The 20,807-nt window shown below is 46.5% G+C and overlaps 1 protein-coding gene across 3 annotated transcripts; it reads right to left on the bottom strand.

The window, feature by feature from the left end:
* Window positions 1-4,484: 4,484 nt before the first annotated feature.
* CUNH8orf76 (chromosome unknown C8orf76 homolog) lies at window positions 4,485-14,756 on the bottom strand. Of its 3 annotated transcripts, XM_068158612.1 has the most exons (6): window positions 14,514-14,756; window positions 14,312-14,407; window positions 11,543-11,686; window positions 10,250-10,767; window positions 5,814-5,946; window positions 4,485-4,771 (listed from the first exon to the last, which is right to left on the bottom strand). In XM_068158612.1, the coding sequence occupies exons 1-6, from the start codon at window positions 14,625-14,627 to the stop codon at window positions 4,565-4,567; spliced, it is 1,212 nt and encodes a 403-aa protein (XP_068014713.1). In that variant the 5' UTR covers window positions 14,628-14,756; the 3' UTR covers window positions 4,485-4,564. The 3 variants fall into 3 exon arrangements, with proteins under 3 accessions (XP_068014713.1, XP_068014715.1, XP_068014714.1); XM_068158614.1 differs by lacking the exons at window positions 14,312-14,407; window positions 14,514-14,756 and adding an exon at window positions 12,983-13,924; XM_068158613.1 differs by lacking the exons at window positions 14,312-14,407; window positions 14,514-14,756 and adding an exon at window positions 12,125-12,969.
* Between the last annotated feature and the right edge of the window lie 6,051 nt (window positions 14,757-20,807).

The raw sequence follows: 20,807 nt of genomic DNA, 5'->3' as shown, positions 1-20,807 counted from the left end.
GAGAACAATTGTGTTTCTTCATTCTCTTGACTTGTGCACCTCACTCTCTGCCAAAAGCTAAGTGACTTACATATGCTCACAGTGCAGGAGAAGAGGAAACACAGTTTGCTGCTTCTGGAATTAAGAGGAACAGAATTGAACACACACATCCCTCCAGCCTCATTATGATTTTCACTTCTAAATTGGTCTCAGTTCACTGTGGTCCAACTGGCAGTGGCACACAGGGGCATATGTGGAGAAGTTTTTAGTCCACTACCTATGCAGCCTTCCTCTGCTTGTGATCCATAAAAATCTATGTGTGAGCTCTCTTCATCTCTGTGGGGCAAGACAGCTTGCTTATGGAAGTTTTGGAGAGTGCAGCTAATGAAAAGTAGGTAAGGGACAAGCAAGTAACCCAGAAGGAGCACTGTGAGTTCACAAGAGCTGACTTCAGCACTAGATCAGGGATACAGCTTCTGCTAGTTCAGGTAACTGCTGAACTTGAGTATCAAATTAATGTTTTCCATCAGAACTGAAATTCCAATCAGAGTTTACAATTTCAGGACTGAGTTATGCCAAAAACCCTCACAGGCCCCCACAGGTGCCCTCAGTGAGGAGAATGTGTCAAGATGCTGACAAACCTCATCTGTCTGCAGCAAGGGAAAGGCTCAGGTTAACACTGCTACCATACAACCTACCCTCAGCAAGTTTGAAGATGACAACAAGCTGAGTGGTGCAGGTGATTAACATGAGGGAAGGGATGCTGTCAAGAGGGACTGGCAGAAGCTGGAGGCCCATAGAATCCCATGAAGTTCAACATGGCCAAGTGCAAGGTTCTGCACCTGAGCTGGGGCAACCTCCAGTATCAGTACAGACTGAGGGATTGAGAGTAGCCTGCAGAGAGACACCTGGAGGTACTGGTAGATATGATACTGGAGATGGCAGCCTGCATTTGCAGCTGAGAAAGCCAACCATTCTCATGGGCTGCATCAAGAGAAGCATGCCAGTGGGTGAAGGGAGGCAACTGTTACTTTGTCACTTTTAGACTGTTCAGACTGCTTTCCTCTAGCAGCAGGTGAGGCAACTATCACTGCAGTCCTACTGCACATGTCTTGGAAGGCATCTTTACATTTCAGATTCTTCTTCTGTAGTTGCAAGGAGGACAGGACAGACCACGCAAAGCTCTTTGGATCTGGCTGGGATGGACTTAGCTTCCCCATAGCAGCCCTCTTAGTGCTAAAGGATGCCTTGCGAGATGGAAACACAAAGCCCTAGCGAGATATGATCAGAAGCAGGAAACTGGAGGTAGAAGTGCCACATCAAAGAAGTGAGGAGCAGGCCAAAAAAGGAGGAATTAAAGCAGCTGAGATGGCTCAAGTGGGACAAAAGAGTATTTCATAGCCCCAGTGCAATGAACACCGGTTATTTGGGACAGGAGCTACGTGACACATCCAGAACAACATTCATGTTGTTTTCTTTGCAATAGTTAAACCCCAGCATTTCTGCTTTCTCATTAAATTGGAGAAAATACTTCCTGTCCTTAAGAACAGCCACTTGCCTTCCACTCTTGGAGGCAGTGGGGAGGTGACCACTGTGTTCCCAGTCTAAGAGACAACCTCAAGTCAAACAATTTGCACCCACGTCAAAGTTTCCAAATCACCTTGGCTAGCTGCTGTGCACTTTGGACAATGTTTGGTATTTAGTTTGCTGCTAGAACAGCTCAAATGCTACTTCCACCTTCTAAACTGTGAAGCTCAATCATTTGGCAAGTTCCCATGAAGTATCTATATAGCCTTGGTTCCACAAAAGCTGTGTCGTGCTGTCCCAACTGCTGAAGCTACTCAAGAGCTGTGACAAAACAAATTACAGCCTTTTTATGTGGCTATGCTTGACCTTAAATTTAAGAAGAAACTGCAAGGTGTCTCTGTTTTTCCTACTGACTTCCCTGGCATTAAGCTTTCCATGTTTGCTAGGTTTTTTCTGTTGATGCCAACATTGCAATTAATTTACAGCATGCTATAGACAGTCTCTAGTGAAATCTTATGACACCATTTAGACTTAAAAGCGTGCCCAGCCCTTCAGGCAGGCTTTGCTGCCATCTGAACACAGAGCTCCACACGTGCACACAAAGCTTTCTACCTAGCAAAACACACAGATGACTGAACCAAATATTCTGTAATACATTGTGAGTGCATTAATGCTTGCCCAAGTATACTTGCCAAATCATCATTTTTTCATAACAAGCTGACCAGGATGTAGTTTAATTGCATCGAGTCACCAAACTAGCAAAGATCATTTGACATGGCTGAAGGTGATAATCCATTTTTTCCAGAGAGATTTCAGAGCCACCTCAGCAGAGGACTTTACCATACCAAGACTCAGTGACATAGAATAGAATAAACCAGGTTGGAAGAGACCTTCAAGATCATCACGTCCAACCTATCATCCAACACCACCTAATCAACTAACCCATGCAACCAAGCACCCTGTCAAGCCTCCTCCTGAACACCTCCAGTGATGGTGACTCCACCACCTCCCCAGGCAGCCCATTCCAATGGACTCTCTCTGTGTAAAACTTCCTCCTGACCTCCAGCCTGAACCTCCCCTGGCGCAGCCTGAGACTGTGTCCTCTTGTTCTGGTGCTGGCTGCCTGGGAGAAGAGACCAACATCTGCCTGTCTACAACCTCCCTTCAGGTAGTTGTAGAGAGCAATAAGGTCACCCCTGAGTCTCCTCCTCTCCAGGCTTAGCAGCCCCAGCTCCCTCAGCCTCTTCTCATAGGGCTTGTGTTCCAAGCCCCTCACCAACTTTGTTGCCCTTCTCTGGACTCGTTCCAGCAAGTCAGCATCATTCCTAAACTGAGGGGCCCAGAACTGGACACAGTACTCGAGGTGTGGCCTAACCAGTGCAGTGTACAGGGGCAGAATGACATGCTCCTAACCAGAATCTTAAAGCTTTAAAATTCCCCTGAAGGTAGCAGATGCAAAGTGTGTTTATATATGGTGAACTACCAATCAGTTTTGACTTAAAGTTTCAGCACTCTTTAGTACTTCATAAAGAGAAATACAGGAAGACATTAAAAAGTCACTGCAAATTATGTCTAAAGGATACCGAGATTTAAACTGCATCTATTGCAGAGCACAGTTAAAAAGCTGCAAAGAAATTATGGCTCACAGTTTAAGAGAGGATGAGGGAAGAGCAAAACTTGTTTGTCTCAAATGTAAATTATTTAAAGCAAGATAATCTCTGCTTTTTCTGTAGAAGCCCAAAGCATGGAGCACCCACACTTCAGAAAGGAAAGCAAAGTGGTGTCATTAGCATCTGAAAGGGTAACATAAGGAGCTGTATGATGCAGAAACATCGCCAGTTTTCACAGCAAAGATCTTCTGCCTTGCTCAATTTTACAAAGGATACGACCTGACTAACCACTCCTCAGTACATATAAACAACCTTGACAGTTTTTCTCCTCCCTCATCTAAGCCCACCGAAGACGAGACCATAGCTAATTCTGTGCCTGCAACACCCCCCACCCAAGCTTTGGAAAAAGAAAATCTCCTTCTAGTTCCAAGTTAAATATTTATCACTTAGTCTTCCCCACCCCCCAAAACACATGCAATTATTCTCATTGACAATTTCTCAGTGTAAATATATTGAAGATTTCCAGCTATTCATTGCTGAATGGGAATAATGTCAAGAAACATAAAAAAAAACCCCAGAAAATGGCTAATTCCATGGCTTTAAAAATGCAACAACATAGACTTTGACACCAAGAACCTTTCAAGCTGGACATGATAAAGGAAGCCTCACAATCCACTGGCATAGCAGGCATCAAAAAAAGAATCACAGGCTCTTCAAGCACAACACAGTGAGGTTTACAATGCAAAGCTACCTCTGAAAGCTCAACTGAAGCCCTGATGTTATCATAGTATCAGTCAGGGTTGGAAGGGACCACAAGGATCATCTAGTTCCAACTCCCCTGCCATGGGCAGGGACACCCCACACTAGATCAGGCTGGCCAGAGCCTCATCCAGCCTGGGCTTAAACACCTCCAGGGACGGGGCCTCAACCACCTCCCTGGACAACCCATTCCAGGGCTTCACCACTCTCATGGGGAAGAACCTCCTCCTCACATCTAGCCTGAATCTCCCCTCCTCCAGCTTCATTCCATTCCCCCTAGTCCTATCACTACCTGACATCCTGAGAAGTCCCTCCCCAGCCTTCCTGTAGGCCCCCTTCAGATACTGGAAGGCCACAATGAGGTCACCTCGGAGCCTTCTCTTCTGCAGACTGAACAGCCCCAACTCCTTCAGTCTGTCCTCATAGGAGAGGTGCTCCAGCCCTCTGCTCATCCTCGTGGCCCTTCTCTGGACAGCTTTCTTTCTTTCTATACCAGCTTCCTTGTTATCTACAATGCAAACAAATCAGTGAACATAGACAATGACAAAATGCTAAAAGTTTAAATGCAGTGGGTTTTGTATATTCTTAAAAGATACATAACAACAACTCTTACAAAATGTAGTATGAGCTTTATTGTAGACAGAATTCCATAATCATTTGGAGATATGAGAAGAAACACAACAAGACTTTTAAGTTACTGAAGGTGGGAGCTCGGTATGTGGACAGAATTGTCTGTCAAAGTGACATACATTATCTTGGAGATTACCAAACCATTTGCTTTCAAAGTCTGTGGCTGATGCAGTTACCAATGATGACAGTGCTGAAGGGCCTATGCATTTTACCTCACCCTGAAATTCCTCTTTTAGTTTTTCTGGTATAAGATCCTGCCCCATAACCTGCAGAGTAAGAAAGAAGACAGGAAACAATAAGATAATGGGCAAAGAAAAGCAAAAATATGGCATTAACAAGAGAGCTTTACAAGAAAAGTCCCTGAGACATGAACCACGTGCCATCTGAGAAGCTTCCAAGTCACAATCAAGTTGTCTGCCTGTTGCATTCTGAAACAAATGGGGAGAACCCAGAGCCCAAGCTTCACAACTGCACGACCCCCTGTTAGTTCTGTGCTCACTTCACAACTGCACCAACACCCTGATCTTCTCCTGGGGGTTGTCAGACCAAGGGAAGCAAGAAGGGAAGTCTTTATCCCCCCAGCCTTTCCAAACCCTGAGATAGTCTGCACGCTATTGCCCTCTTATGGATGAAATCCCACAAGACTGACTGCCAACCCGGCAACGGCTTGGCTTTCACTAACTTAAGGCTGCAGTACTGACAGGGAAGTCAGAATCTCGCCAGCACCCTTCTGTTCCTTAAGATAAAAGAGAGAAACTCTATACATAGCACCAAAACCGTTTAATCTCTATGAATAAAGTCATGCAACGTTATTCTCCTCCTTTCTAAGTCTTTAAAACAGAACAAAGACATCCTGTGAAAAGCATGCCTCTGGCTTTTTCTGGAAGAGCTGAATACAGTTGTGGCCAAAGTAAGCTCCATTTCCTTTTCATACTTGTGATTCACTTCGTGGCACCTGGAATTCCCGAGACAAAATCTGCATCCCAAGAAATGCACAACAATGATGCATCTGCAAATACAGGTCCAGTGAGGAACTTAACAGCTCTGACCATCCCCAAAAGGAGACTCTCAGCAGAAAAGAGACACACCTGCGTGACACAGGCCAGCACCACAGAGGTATCACTGTGAGTTCCAGATAACACATGACTGGGGCAACCCACCCCAGCTAATTTACCTTGCTTCCTGCCACAGTCAATTAGCCCAGGGGAGCGTCACGCTGACAGGACATCTTTGTGCCTGAACTGGCTAGGGTATTGCAGCCAGCCTACACGTAGCTGGGAGCTTGCACACAATGAAGCAAGCCCTTACCTTGGTCATCAGCAGCAAGGAGTTTTCATTGAAACCAAGTTGTGCCACTTGGTCATCCACTTCTTTTTGGCCTTTCATGTTATGCTCTAGCACAAAGGACGACTGTTGCAACTGGGTAAGCTGAAGTAGAAGTCTGAAATGAAAAGAGCACAGCTGGCAAAAAAGGAAGTCAGCAAACCTAAACCAAATTAAAGTAAAATACTTTAAACCAGCTTTTTCACAGAAACACCAAGGTTGGAAGAGACCTCAAAGATCATCAAGTCCAACCTGTCAGCACAGACCTCACGACGTTTTCTGACTGCAAAGAAATGTGTACATCCGTACCAGCCTGCTACGGGTATGGTACACTTGTGCTGTGACAGAAGCACCAAGATGCACTTTTGAGAAGTGACATGCCAAGTGTCTCTCTTTGCCTGTGCAAACATTCTTCCCCCCACATTTGTCACACAATTTAAATGTGGAGCGCGGACCTGCCAGCATTAACTGCCACACACCAGGTGTCCCACACCCTTACTAACACCTCACAAGACAGCAGCCCATTTTTGCCTGTAGCAGTGAAAAGCCCAAAATTGGGAGTGTTAGACAAATATCAAACAGCCTTCCCACAGGCCAACTCTGGAATGTTTTCTAAAGTCTTTTGCCACAGTTTTAGGTTCAAGGCAGTGCCTCATCAGTCACCACCACGAGCTGGTGAAGGTTAAATGCTGTGCTCACAATGTGGCTTCATGTCACAGAGGGACCCCATCACCAGCTGCATGACCAGAGGGAGCAAAGGCAGTTTCCAGAGTCCTCCTCAGCCAAGGACTGTAAAACATATCAGCAGAGGAAACACCTAGTATCATAGTATCAGTCAGGGTTGGAAGGGACCACAAGGATCATCTAGTTCCAACCCCCCTGCCATGGGCAGGGACACCCCACACTAGATCAGGCTGGCCAGAGCCTCAGCCAGCCTGGGCTTAAACACCTCCAGGGACGGGGCCTCAACCACCTCCCTGGACAACCCATTCCAGGGCTTTACCACTCTCATGGGGAAGAACTTCCTCCCCACATCCAGCCTGAATCTCCCCACCTCCAGCTTCACTCCATCCCCTCTAGTCCTATCACCACCTGGGATCCTGAGAAGTTCCTCCCCAGCCTTCCTGTAGGCCCCCTTCAGATACTGGAAGGCCACAATGAGGTCACCTCGAAGCCTTCTCTTCTCTTGACTGAACAGCCCCAGCTCCTTCAGTCTGTCCTCATAGGAGAGGTGCTCCAGCCCTCTGATCATCCTTGTGGCCCTTCTCTAGAGATGTTCTGGCACCTCCAGATCCCTCTTGTAATAGGGGCTCCAGAACTGGAGGCAGTACTCCAGGTGGGGTCTCACCAGGGCTGAGTAGAGGGGGAGGATCACCTCCCTTGACCTGCTGGCCACATTTCTCCTGATGCAGCCCAGGATCTGATTGGCTTTGCGGGCTGCAAGTGCACACTGAGAGCTCATGTTGAGCTTTTTGTCCACCAGCACCCCCAAGTCTCTCTCCTCAGGGCTGCTTTCCAGCCAGCCACTGCCCAGCCTGGATTTGTGCCTGGGATTGCCTCGACCCAGATGCAGGACCCCGTACTTGCTCTTGTTGAGCCTCATGAGGTTGGCTTGTGCCCACCTCTCCAGCCTGTCAAGGTCCCTCTGGATCTACATTCAACCAAGGGACTACTGGGCCTTAGCAATATTGTTACTGGTATTTAATTAAAGCTTTATGTATAAAGAACAATAACATGTTTAAAACCTACATTTACCAAAGTCAATTGAAGCAGGTGTTATAATAAAGGTGTGTGTTTCTATGAAGACTTCAGATTTTAGATGCTTTTTTTCTTTTTCAGGTAAGCATTATGAACATCAAAATGTACAAGTCTGAGCCAACAAACCCCTAGTAAGTTCTGTAATGTTTTGATGGCAAAACTAAAAGGAAAAAGGGAAAGGGTTTTTAATTTGCAAAGCATTTTTGTTTCTAAGTCCTCATCATTCTAATGTAAGAAAGAATGAAATCAGAGTGAAAATTAAACAAAACCATTTCTTAATTTTCATTTTTCCTTTGGCTAAACTAGAGGAATCAATTATTCATGATGCTTTAACACAGAACATTATTACCTACAAAAAGCAAGAATAGAATAGAATAGACCAGACCAGACCAGGTTGGAAGAGACCTTCAAGATCATCGCATCCAACCTATCATCCAACACCACCCAACCAACTAACCCATGCAACCAAGCACCCTGTCAAGCCTCCTCCTGAACACCTCCAGTGATGGTGACTCCACCACCTCCCCAGGCAGCCCATTCCAATGGACTCTCTCTGTGTAAAACTTCCTCCTAACCTCCAGCCTAAACCTCCCCTGGCACAGCCTGAGACTGTGTCCTCTTGTTCTGGTGCTGGTTGCCTGGGAGAAGAGACCAACCTCTGCCTGTCTACAACCCCTCTTCAGGTAGTTGTAGAGAGCAATAAGCTCACCCCTGAGTGTCCTCCTCTCCAGGCTAAGCAGCCCCAGCTCCCTCAGCCTCTCCTCATAGGGCTTATTAGAATAAACCAAACCAGGTTGGAAGAGACCTTAAGATCATCGTGTCCAACCCATCAACCAATCCAACCCACCCACCCAGCTAACCCATGGCACCAAGCACCCCATCAAGTCTTCTTCTGAACACCTTCAATGACGGCGACTCCACCACCTCCCCGGGCAACCCATTCCATAGCGCAATCACTCTTTCTGTATAGAACTTCTTCCTAACATCCAAGCCCCTCACCAACTTCGTTGCCCTTCTCTGGACACGGCCCAGCAAGTCAACATCCTTCCTAAACTGAGGGGCCCAGAACTGGACACAGTACTTGAGGTGTGGCTTAACCAGTGCAGTGTACAGGGGCAGAACGACCTCCCTGCTCCTGCTGGCCACACTGTTCCTCTTCCAAGTGCAGTTCACCCTGCATATATGTTTATGCAACATCCAAATCTCACTTAAAAATCCAACAGACCTGAAAATATTAGAATAAATCTATTTAATGCATAAGCCCTGGGCAGGGGAGCAGCTTACTGGCTCAGTTGGTAGCGCGTAAGACCCTTAACAGGAAGGTTTTGAGTTCTAGCCTGCAGTGGGCAGTAGTGTCCTCCCTACTCTAGTCATGAGGTCTGTGGTGACAGGTTGGACTCGATGATCTTTGAGGTCCCTTCCAACCTTAGGAATACTGAATCTTACCCTGGACAAGTATATCTGCAAATATAAACCACAGTGAGACTTTGTGAAACTGTGTAGACAAGAAAGGAAATCCCACAAGTTGTAACTGTCTGAATGTGGAACCACACACACCAAAACAAGCACCACAAATTATGTTAGTGTGAATGTAGGTTTAGTATTCAGTATCAGTACTAAATTATTAATTTCTCCCAAGTAGCAATTAAAGTCACTCTTAGTCTGAAGTAAGGTAAAAACTACCATATCCTTTTTCACACTTCTTAAGCTTAAGTGGTCTCTCTAAACACTTGTGAAAGTTCCTAAAATGGCATTAAATTGGTTTGGTGACTAATATATTACTGAGAGGCAAGAAGGAGGGGAAAAAAAAAATCCAAGACTCTTTCAACAAAACCAGTTTCTAATGATCTCTTTGAAAGATTATGTTTTGGGGATTTTTGTTGTGTGCAAGACTTTTAGGAAGAGAGGAGGGGAGAAAAAGAAAAGAGCATTTTAATGCAGTCCTGTCAATCAGCTGTCACAGAGTTCATTTTTCAACCTCATCCATTATGCAGATTGGGATATTATTATAAACTACACTTTCACTCAAGCATGAGGCTTCAAGCAAATAAGTCAGGTGGCACATGCAGAAGGAAGACTGGCTGCCCCTCCCTTTGGGGCACTTCTGCATCTCTAATATCAAACCAGGGAACAGCCATGTTCTAACAGGAGCATTGCTGAAGAGTAAGTTCTATTGCACAGTTACTTAAAAGGATTTCTCTAATAACATCACTGATAAATGCTTTATTTCTCAGCAGGGCAGGACACTGGTTTACTCTCTCCACTCAGACTAGGATGTTCACAGCAACCATGCTAGTGGATTTTGCTTTTTAGCTATGAAGCAACAGGAGGAGAAACACAGAATGGTTGGGGTTGGAAGGGACCTCTGGAGATCATCTAGTCCAATATCTGCTAAACTAGGTTCATGTATTTCAGGTTGCACAGGAAAACATCTAGGCAGGTTTTGAGTATCTCCAGAGGAGACTTCAAAATCTCTCTGGGCAGCCTGCTCTAGTGCTCTGATACCCTCAAAAGTAAAGATGCTTCTAAGCTTAGTGTTACCAACACTGAAACAGTCATTTAAATTAAAAACAAACTGAAAGTGTTAAGGCTGAGAAAAATAAGCCTTAATTGTTTAATTGATTGGCAGAAGTGAATGTTATTCTAAGAATACATTTAGTTACCTTGCTCTAATAAAGGAGGCACATGCCTTTATCCTTACTTTCTCCAACACATTCTGTTCCCAGGACTTGAAGGCTGTGCTTTCCCCTTTGTCTTTCCTTTCCAGTTCTTCCGAAGTGCAGAGGAATTCTTTTACAGCTTGGCTGCTGCTACAAGCCACTGCATTCTCCCTCTTTGTTTCTGTAGCAAGGCCAGACCAAGGACCTTCTTTCTGGCCGTCTGCTCTGTGAGGCTGCAAACTAACCTCTCTTCTGGTGGATGTTTTGAAACTACTGTCACTTCCATTAACCTCTTCAGACCGATTCAGATTTGTTTCTGGAATGACTAATGGAGATGAACTCTGCAGAAGGCTCATGTAAGCTTCAGCAAGTAACTTCCAGTACCAAGGGTTGAAGGGATGCAAGCAGATCAGTTGCTGCAAACACATCATCTTTTTTCCTACATTTCCCAGACCCTGGTAAATGGCAAACTGCAGGTTGAGAACCATCGTTAAGTGATCTGTGTTAGTAGCGCTGTTTCTCTAGAAACAAAAGAGAGCACATTAAAACCAGCAGTGGAACAGAAACATCTTTCAGAGCCTAAGAAAATGTCTCCCTGAATAACTGGCAAGTATCACTAAAGGTAATTTTTAAGTTGTACAAAACTGTACTCTTCATTTTAAATGGCACAGCTTGATAAGAGATCAGGCTCTAGTTGCCTCCTCCCACCCTGAACGACAAAAATGCCCCCAAAGGCTGTAACTTACTTATTTGCCTTCAGAGTTTTATACAGCTGCCCTCCATAGTGTAAACACCTTTTGTATAAAAAAACCAACAAAACAGCAGCAGCACAATTCTAGCAGACTTCAGAGCCTTTGAGCTTCTTCTTTATGGGGAAAAAATAAAAACCAATCTGTGGTTAGGTACTCTTCTTGGTGGCACTTTGGCAGCAAGTGTATGGAAATAACAGGGAAGTCTGAACTGTCACTTTTACAGTGGAAAGATTTAAGCACTCATTTATCCCCCTTCTTATAATTCCTATTACATTACATTAATTCTGCCTGGCAGAGCATGATATTTAGTCCCTTCCAGGACTAGCAGCCTCCCCGCACAGGGAGCTCATTGTGGTACAGGGTGTTCTGATTTCTAAAGAGTGATTATATCTGCAGTGACAGTTACCCTCTGTTTACCAAACACTCTGAGCACTGAACATCCTGAAGGATTACAGACATTATTTTTTCAGAAAATGGTCCATATAAAAGACCTACTGGCAGTATTTTCATGTTCACAGCCTACAAGAAAGATTGAATTATATACCATTCTTTCTGCAATATCCAGAGCCTCCTTGTGCCTTCCTAGATGAGATAAGCATCGAGCCTGGCCCTCTTGGACGTCTCGTCTCATTGCAATGTTACTGGCAGGTAGGAGTAGTAAGCAGCTTGAGTATTCACACAGAGCTTTCTAGCAGTGGTAACAAAGAGAAAAGCCAAACAAAACAGTGAGAGATTTTAATTTAAAAGCAAGCCTGACAATATGTTTTGTTTATAACTACAGTCACAAAGGGAAGTCAGGAGCTGAAATCCATATTTTCCTATCTTTGGATTCAGCTACTACTTATGTCAGCAGCAGACAAGTGGTCTAGTACTACACAGCCAAGTCTTGACGGTGATGAGCAACCTCAGCCTTAAATCATGTTTAAGTCCTGGCAGGACTGTTCACCTCTCCTCCACCAAGCTGATGTAGAAAGGACCATCTACCAACCTGAGCAATATGTGACACAAGCTATCTTTCCATCAGCTGCTAATTATTACCATCAGAGCACTCATCCTAAATTTGGGGGACCTTGTTTTGAATCCATTACATTCTCCATGGGAAGGTTTGAATCTGCGAGTACCTCACCTCACATGAATAATCAGCACGCTGGAGGATACAGCAAGGAAAGTGAATCTCCATTGTTCCTGTAGGGTGGTTCTAATTTGCATGAAATAATTAAATATTAATTTGGCTAAGGAAAAAGACAAGAATGAATAACACCCATGTAGCTTAATGCTCAGAGCACTCGCTAGGACTCCAATTAACATTTAAATACATCAAGTATTCAGTAAAGCTAAGACTGGAATCTTAGTTCCCCCTGCTTTGTGTAAGTGCTCAGACCAGACACTAATGAGCAGTGCTCATTCTCCCGTTTCCCAAAATGAGGATTTAATTATTTCTTGCAAACTCGAATAGTTCTAACAGAAAGAGCTTCCAGGCAACATACTCTAAATACTTCCCAGCAAAATGGCTGAAATATTTTTCTTCCCTGGCGTTAAGCTGACGTTTCTTCTCAAGCAGAAGAGGGAGCTCTTCTCTGCCCAGCGAGCGCCGCAGCAACTGGCAACAATGGCTCAGAGGAGGGTTGCAGAACACACCTGTTTGCCTTGTTACGAGACTAAGCCACATAACTTGGCAAAGATCAAGCAGATTACCCATACCCTGAAAATGAGCATGGCTTAGATCACTGCTGTCTCTGGCATTTCCTATCAAGTGGCCTAGACTGATGTAAAAAAGCATTCACAAGTAAAGAGATTACTACTCAGATTTACTTATTGCCATCCCCATTTCTAAGGTCTCAAATATGTAATTTAATATGCAGTCTAGTTCTGTCACTGATCCAGGTTAGCAATAATACTGAAGACTAGACATTTCAAAAAATGGATCACTGCAACAAAAAAACCCAAAACAGTTAGGAAGCAACAGTCTGTTCTGCTAGCAAACCTGAAGGGGTGTCATTCTCTCCTCAGAGGGCACCACAGCACACAGCAAGATGCAATCTGCTCTTCCTAAGGGTCAGCAGCCATGTCTGACTGCAGCCTGAGGCATCTTTCTTCTCAGCATACTTTTATGAACCCCTTCAGGGCAACTCAGCTGAGACTGGAAAGCATCTGTTGGGTATAGACAAGGCAGAAGTAGCACTGGAATAACATAAAAAAGCCTAAGTCAGTGCCAACTGAGGTACAAAGAGATCCACAGATCTAAATGGGCAAGGCAAAAGGAGTAGAGTCAGAAGCCAGTCTGAGGGCTTTGAAATTAGGGAGCCTGTAATGCAAGTCATACCCTGGAACAAGAAGCTTCTACAACTGAAACAAAAGCAGAAGTGGCTGATTTCAACCAGGAAACAAGATAATACAAAGCCAGATCCAGGAACCAGGACTATAAAGGCAGGAGCACACCAGTGATCAGGAACACGGCTCAGGAAGTAGGCAGCAGGACAGGGTCTAGGACTACAGCACGCAGGAACAGAAAAGGGGAACATAAATGCACCCCAAAAGCACAACCAGCCGTCCCAAGCAAGGGGAGCAGCAGAGTGCTGAGACAATTAATTACGAATATGACAATTAAGAGTCACTTTTCCTCTGAAAGCAGAAAGAGCTCTGAGAAAGGTGAGCAGCAGCCAGGTGGTTGCCAGTAATCTGATAGCCTTTGTGGTAGGTGACATTATCCACACAAGTGAAAACCTCATGCTTAACTCTGGCTGACCACGACCTCTATGGCCACGAGGACCAGCTCTGCTCGCTACTAAACTGCTTGGGTGTGCAAGCCTGATTTGGATCAGCTCTGGGTGCACAGCATTATTTTTGGCCAGCTGACCACGACCTCTATGGCCACGAGGACCAGCTCTGCTCACTACTAAACTGCTTGGATGTGCAAGCCTGATTTGGATCAGCTCTGGGTGCACAGCAGCATTTTTGGCCAGTTTACACTCACTTCGTGATGACTGCTGGAAGGACGTGTGGCTGGGGAAGCCTGTCAGAACAGTTATCCATCGTGGCTTGACCACAGCTCAGCCGTCAGGACAGCTCTTCAGCAGGACACCTAACTGCCCGTGGGGCTGTCATACCTTCAGCACAAACAAGGAACCATCATGCAGGATGCAACCATGCCATAGACCCCTGCACCTCCGGGCCGTGGCTGGACTGAGAGGCTTTTATATAACGATACACACACACTCTGCACACCGGAGGCTGTGGAATCACCCCGGGGTGTAACCCGTAACTTCCACCGAGAGCGCTCAGGCCCCACGCCGTGCGAGAGCCCTGGGAATACCTCAAAGTGCCGCTGCCGGTAGGCCCAGTCCGCCCGGAACTTGCTGGCCGTCAGCCCGCGGGCGCCCTCCTCGCTGTCCGCCTCGCTGTCAAACCACTGCGGGCACAGCACAAACCAGTCAGGAGGCGCTGAGCCTGCCCTCGCCGCACCCAGGCCGCCCCTCTGGCCGCTCCCGCCACCTCCCTCCGCCCCGGCTCCTCACCAGGGGCTCGCAGAGCTTCGCGTCGCAGGACGACACGGGCTCCCTGCCGGGGCCCCGCTCTCGGCTCGGGGCGAAGAGGGAGTCCTCGAACTGCCAGCCCAGCAGCGGCTCCATCCTGCCGCTCCGCTCGGGCCGGTGTCCGCTGCACGGCAGCGGTGCGTCCCCTGTCTGGCCGCCGCTCCGGGAGGTGCGTCGCGGGCCGCGGCGAGATACCAACGGGACCGAGCCAAGGGCGGCGCGGGCTAGAGGGGACGCGGCGGGCAGCTGCCACCTTGGGCGGGACTGCGCCGCGCCGCCCGTCGGGAGCTGTAGTCCCGACCGCCGCGCCCCGCGTCCTGCTCCCGCCGGCCCTGCCTGCCGGCTGCCCGAGACAGGGGGCCCCTAAATGCTTTGTATCCTCCGCCAGTACGGGGACTGGAAAATGAAAGCCAGCTACGGTAGGCCAGGCCCCCCACCAAACGGGGAGCTCCCCTCGGCCGGGACACCGCCTGGCCGGAAACGGGGGCCGCGGCAGCCCAGGGGCCGTCGTCTTCGCCAAAGGCGAGCCCGTCCAGCCAAGCGTGAGCTGGGGGAGGCGCTGCCTTAGCGCAGCTGGAGAATTCTCCTTTCTGGTGTTTGCGTCGGTTTTAAGGGGTGGGTAATCGGGCGCGACTTGTGCTCCCCGATGGGCATCAGAGCCGAGGCACCGACCCGGCTCTAGTGAAGAGCTTAGTCACAAATCACTGTAACGGAAATGTTGTAAGCTCTTTTAACGAGTAGTTGAACCAAAGCGTTCCCAGCTTTGATAAATTAATTGCATAATTTTAGAGTCGTTCTGTTGGTACCTTGGCCCAGTGCCTGTGTGGGGGTGGGTGGGAGTGTATTTCGGTAACTTTTCCATTTGATTTCAGTTTTGCCCCAAAGCAGATGGGGAAACTTGTGAAATCTCAGGCTTTTTGAGACAGGATTTCCTAAAGTCTTCTACACTGTGCTATGAGAAATGGGGACATGACAAAGTGAAGACTGATGATAGAACTTCAAGATGCAAAGATCCTCAGGCATGCTGCTGCTCCTTAAGCAGCACCTAGATGAAGTTACTCCAGCTTTGTGCACTGCAATGCTGCTCCCCTTCTCTTTGCCTTTGCCAATCTGTTCATCCAGGAAGGTCCATTTTATTCCCACAGGTTTGGAAAAGGTGAGCCAAAAAGTCATCTTTGGTCTTCTTCAACTTGCAAAATGGACTAATTATAGATTGTTGGATAGGGTTGGAAGGGAGCTCAAGGATCATCTAGTTCCAAGCCCCCTGCCAGGGGCAGGGACACCTCACACTGATGAACCTGTCTACACCAGCACAGCTTTTGAGGCCAAAGCACTACTACTCATAGGAATAACTTTAAAGGTTTCTTTCTAGTAGACATGTAAAATACAGGTTCAATGTTTGAGTTTTCTTGTCCTTTGTAAGTGGATACATGCTCAAAATATCCCTCCATACCAGCATCAGCTGGTGTAAACCCCTGGGTAGAAACTCAACTTTGGCAGGTAGATTGGATCCAAAAAATAAAAGGAGACTGAGGTTTATTTTGCTTTTAGAGTTGCTGTTTGACAAACAAACCCTCCTGAACATAGAAAACTGCTTAGAAAGTACGTACGGAGAAAATCGGGCACGTGCTTGACGTGATTTTTGGTACAAATACCAAGGTAGGCCAGCACAGTTACAGCTGCTTGGATGTACACATCAAACCCAACTGGCTTCATTCTGCCCACAGGCCAGTGTGATGAGCTGCTGCAGGACAGGCAGAGCACAGAGGAGTCAGCCTGCAGAGGTTATAGAATTAGTGTCCAAACAGTTACAGCATCTGCACCTCTCCTCACATACTCTGGACACATTCCTTTCCCACTCTTCCCAGGCTTCTGGTCACACAGCAACGCACCAGTCTAGTAGGCAAAGCATGAAAATCCAGCAAGATGATTAAGAACAAATTAAAACAAACAAACAAAAAAACCCCAAACAAACAAAACCCCCAAGTGTAACCAAAATGAAATGTTGCCAAAGCTCAAAGTAAAACACAAAGAGCAATGCACTTCCAGGGGCAAACCCCAGAGTTGCCAGCTTGGATTTTGGAGTCCTCCAGGGCTGGCAGTTCAGCCATCATTGCCTCTGGGGATACCAACATGGTCTGCAAAGGCTCTATGTTGCAATGCAGAGAATGCCTTTGTCTGGTAAATCAGCGATAGGAGGCAGCGATTCCTGAGCACCACACGGGGGCTAGCAGCTGATTGCGTGGTTTGTCATAAGTCACAGGCATAAAACTGCCTCTCTTCTTCCTTCCTCCTTTGCCTGCATCTCCCCTTCCCTCACATTTAAATGACTCCTCGTGTATTAGTTAGAGAAATAAGAAAATGCAACTTTAGGAAAACCTTGTGCCTTGTCAGCACTGGAGATTTGCTCAATTTCTCCCCAAAGGCACGAGTCATCAGTGTAGCTGCCAGAATACAAATTCCCACTGTACTTAAATAAAGCTGTTAGCCTGAGTTTGCATGGCATGATTTGCCGTGCTGCAATCAGCCTGGCTTCACACAGGAGAAAACAATGTCTCTGAAAGAGGCAGCTTTGAGGGGGCTCAGAGATACACAAGCTCTATGAGAGCCTGTGGCTGCTGAGGCTGCTCTGTGCAGGCAGCTTCAGGGATAAAAAGAAGCCGCAGATTAATCTCTTCTTAAAGGCAGCCAAGGTCTTACTCCACCATCAGCCTAAACCACAGGCTTGGCACATGAACATCAGACCAATAAAACAAATGGGCTCCAGCAAGTTGTGGTTGCCAAGCAAGTTCCTGCACAGCAGCAAAGCTATTGTAGCTGTTCAGATGAGCAGGCCCCATTGCCCCGGCAGTGAGGTGCTGTGACCCAGCTTCAACCTTGGTGAAGGGGGTGGCAGGCAGGCAGCATGCTTCATCTTGCAGTCAAGGTGAGCCCAGAGAAAGCCTGGGTGGTCAAGACAGCTCAAGCAAGAGAGTGGAATTTATCCTGCTGCCCTGCTCTCTGAGGAGTTTAGTCAAGAGAAGAAAACACATTGTGGCAGACAGAACTCATCCAGAACCTGACAGCCTTTCTCTTCCCGGCTTCCCAGTCTACTGTGAAGCAAAACTAATTCAGAAGAATTCTCCCCAAGTGATTCTTCAGTTATTCATTATTATTTGTATTGTGATAAGCTTCCATGGGTCCTTGTCACAGCCTTGCCAGTCTTGGGCCAGGAGAATGCATGCCACAAAGGTTTCAGAGACCCATCGAGCACATGCAGTAGGAACAAGAAATCTGTTGGCAACTAGGGCCCTGCCTTGGTAGTCTACCCACACATTAACCAAGGAACAATGCAGCTCTCACATGGTTCATAGCTGTATTAAAATATGCTGGAAAGGAGCTGCCCTTAGAAGAAATCAAGAGAGACTAGTCCCCTTCTCAAACCAAGAGAGATGCCTGCAGTGAGGAGGGCAGTAAGGCCCACAGGCAGCATTCCTGAGAGGATGGGTGGCTCCTGAATTGTCAAGTGGATTCTTCCAGACATTGTGAAATAGTTATACCTTGAGGGAAGATTAGTTTTCTCTTTTGACAGTCATAAGCTCTTCCCTCAACATGTTCATGACAAGACCAGCAGCTGACATTGTCTCACTGTGTCCTTGTCTCTTGCCTTTTATTTAGACTGCAAGTTCTTTGCAGCAGAGTTCATCTTTCATCCTTTTTGCAGTGTCACACATAAGAGGATATTGTTCATGACTCATGTGGGAGGGTAATACCAATAACATTTCATAGCTGGGAGCATACAGAGGTTATCATTACTATAAACAAAACTGCATGTAAAGTTCAGATGAGCTCTAGCACATCCTACTGCTTTGCTCAGAAGCAATTTTCCTTGAAGAGCAAGTGATCATGCTGAGGACAACAAAAGACTGACCACCTCTGCAAGCCAGAAGCTACTGATGCAATTTTCTGAAAATAGTGCTTGTCTCAAAGTCACTACATCTTTAAAGAAGTGCTGGCAGAATCAAGATGAACTTCATCTCAAGGTAGCTGAGAAACCAATTCAGACAAACATGACCAAGAGTGAACTACGTTTGCTAAATCCATCTTTCCCTGAGGAAGATTCAGGAGTGAGAAAAGACAAATGTGGCAAGTAAAATGACTCCTTACATCTAAAGTGGAAAAGTGCTCTGGTACCCTCACGTGCTGGAGGGAACACTGAAGCTAGGGCAGCATTAACATGAGAACATAGGGGTCAGCAGCTGAGCAGAAGCACATCAGGCAAGCCACCAGGCAGGAAGAGGTGACTGGGGAAGTGGAGACAGCGGCACTGCTCCAAACAGCTGCAGAAGCCAGTGGGCTGAGAATCTTCATTTGCTTTTCCATCTCTCTGTAAAACCATGGAATCTGGATTCTCTGTAAAGTATCAAACCACCCCACAGTTCTAGTAAGACAACAAAAATGACTAGGGAGGTGAGGGGTTGTGCATCATGGGAATCCAAGAAAATTGTTAACAGAAGTCAAAAGCTTTTTAAGAGGTCCCTAGGACAGGCAGGAGAGGACGCATGCCCCAGAAGACAGTTCGTTTGCCTGCTCTACCTTAAAACAGTGCAACCTTTCAAAGCCCTGACAAGCCATATTAACTAGGCCATAATCCTTCCCCCTATGGCCTCACAAAACCCAATAAAGTCCTTCTTGCCAAAAGGGTGCACTATGCACAGATGTGTTCAGTTAGTAGTGGATTACACAACTATTTTCTGCCTAGTTAAGACAAATGAGGAACAGAATGAGCATGCCCTTGGGTTTGATCAAAATACTGCTGAAAAGAGGAAAAAAACACTCTGAAAAGACAGAAAGAATGTGGTGACCAAGTGCTGGGGAGACTCCTAAAGCAGTGATCTTCCTGTGCAAGCTGGCATATTCCCAGTGCCAATCTGAATCACGTGTCTGAACTGCTTTCCTCAGACATGTAGCACTAGCACTGTGGTTGTACCTTAATGGTCTGTGGACACAATCAGGATGCAGAAGCCGTGGTAAAGGCTGGTATCTATGATCTACTGCTCTAACTGTAAAAAACCCCAACAGACTCACTTTTAGGAGCAATGAAGTTCATATGTCTCCTATGTCCTTTTTTTCAGTTTTATCAGTTTTCCTGAAAACTCATTAACTTCCCCTGGCCACAGTTATGCTTGTTGCTTAATTGCTACCCGTGAGGAAACCAGGCCATGGAGACCAGAGCAGATTTGTTACTTCTCTAGGTTAAAACTTTCCTAGTGCAGTTTTCAGGAGTGGGCAGGACTAAGTAACACTGGTGGCAACTCCTCTAGGACACCATTTAAGCAGCCTCAGCTGCTGCAGACCTCTATTAGTAGTCACATCTATTAAAGTGGGCTGCCCTCCTACAATACTGATACCTTGCAGGGACAAAGAGAAACAAATCTAAAGAATTAGGGAAAAAAAAAAGAAAGCTATGTTGAAGGGCTTTGGGACTGCCCTTGAGTGACCCTCACAACTCATTGGCTTTTCCAGTCCCGCTCTTCTTTTCCATAGGGAGCTTGGCAGGGGAGGTTGCCTCCACAAGAGAAACAACCAAACTCTTTGTTCCTCCAGTGCCTTGTTTCCGATGCAGCATTTGCACTGCTGGAAAGGACCAGTGCCTGCAGAAAGCATTAAGGTGAAGCTGAGGAAAAGCAATTACTCAGTGAACAAATGAAAACAAAATGTAGAATTCAAGAATGACTTTGTTTTCTTTGTTTTCTTCCCCAAATTATTGCAATGGAAATGTATTTTGAGCAAAGAACACTATAAACCATGCACCAGCAATGCAGTTCTTTAACTTTGAATAGAATAGAATAAACCAGGTTGGAAGAGACCTTCAAGATCATCACGTCCAACCTATCATCCAACACCACCTAATCAACTAACCCATGCAACCAAGCACCCTGTCAAGTCTCCTCCTGAACACCTCCAGTGACAGCGACTCCACCACCTCCCTGGGCAGTCCATTCCAATGGGCAATCACTCTCTGTGTAAAACTTCCTCCTGACCTCCAGCCTGAACCTCCCCTGGCGCAGCCTGAGACTGTGTCCTCTTGTTCTGGTACTGGCTGCCTGGGAGAAGAGACCAACCTCTGCCTGTTTACAACCCCCCTTCAGGTAGTTGTAGAGAGCAATAAGGTCACCCCTGAGTCTCCTCCTCTCCAGGCTTAGCAGCCCCAGCTCCCTTAGTCTCTCCTCATAGGGCTTGTGTTCCAAGCCCCTCACTAACTTCGTTGCCCTTCTCTGGACTCGTTTCAGCAAG

This window comes from Melanerpes formicivorus, unplaced genomic scaffold (assembly GCF_026170545.1).
Source record: "Melanerpes formicivorus ecotype bairdi unplaced genomic scaffold, bMelFor1.0.p_v2 SCAF_40, whole genome shotgun sequence".
NCBI lineage: Eukaryota > Metazoa > Chordata > Aves > Piciformes > Picidae > Melanerpes > Melanerpes formicivorus.
Note: the sequence above shows the minus strand (reverse complement) of the source record. Positions and strands in the feature narration are given on the sequence as shown.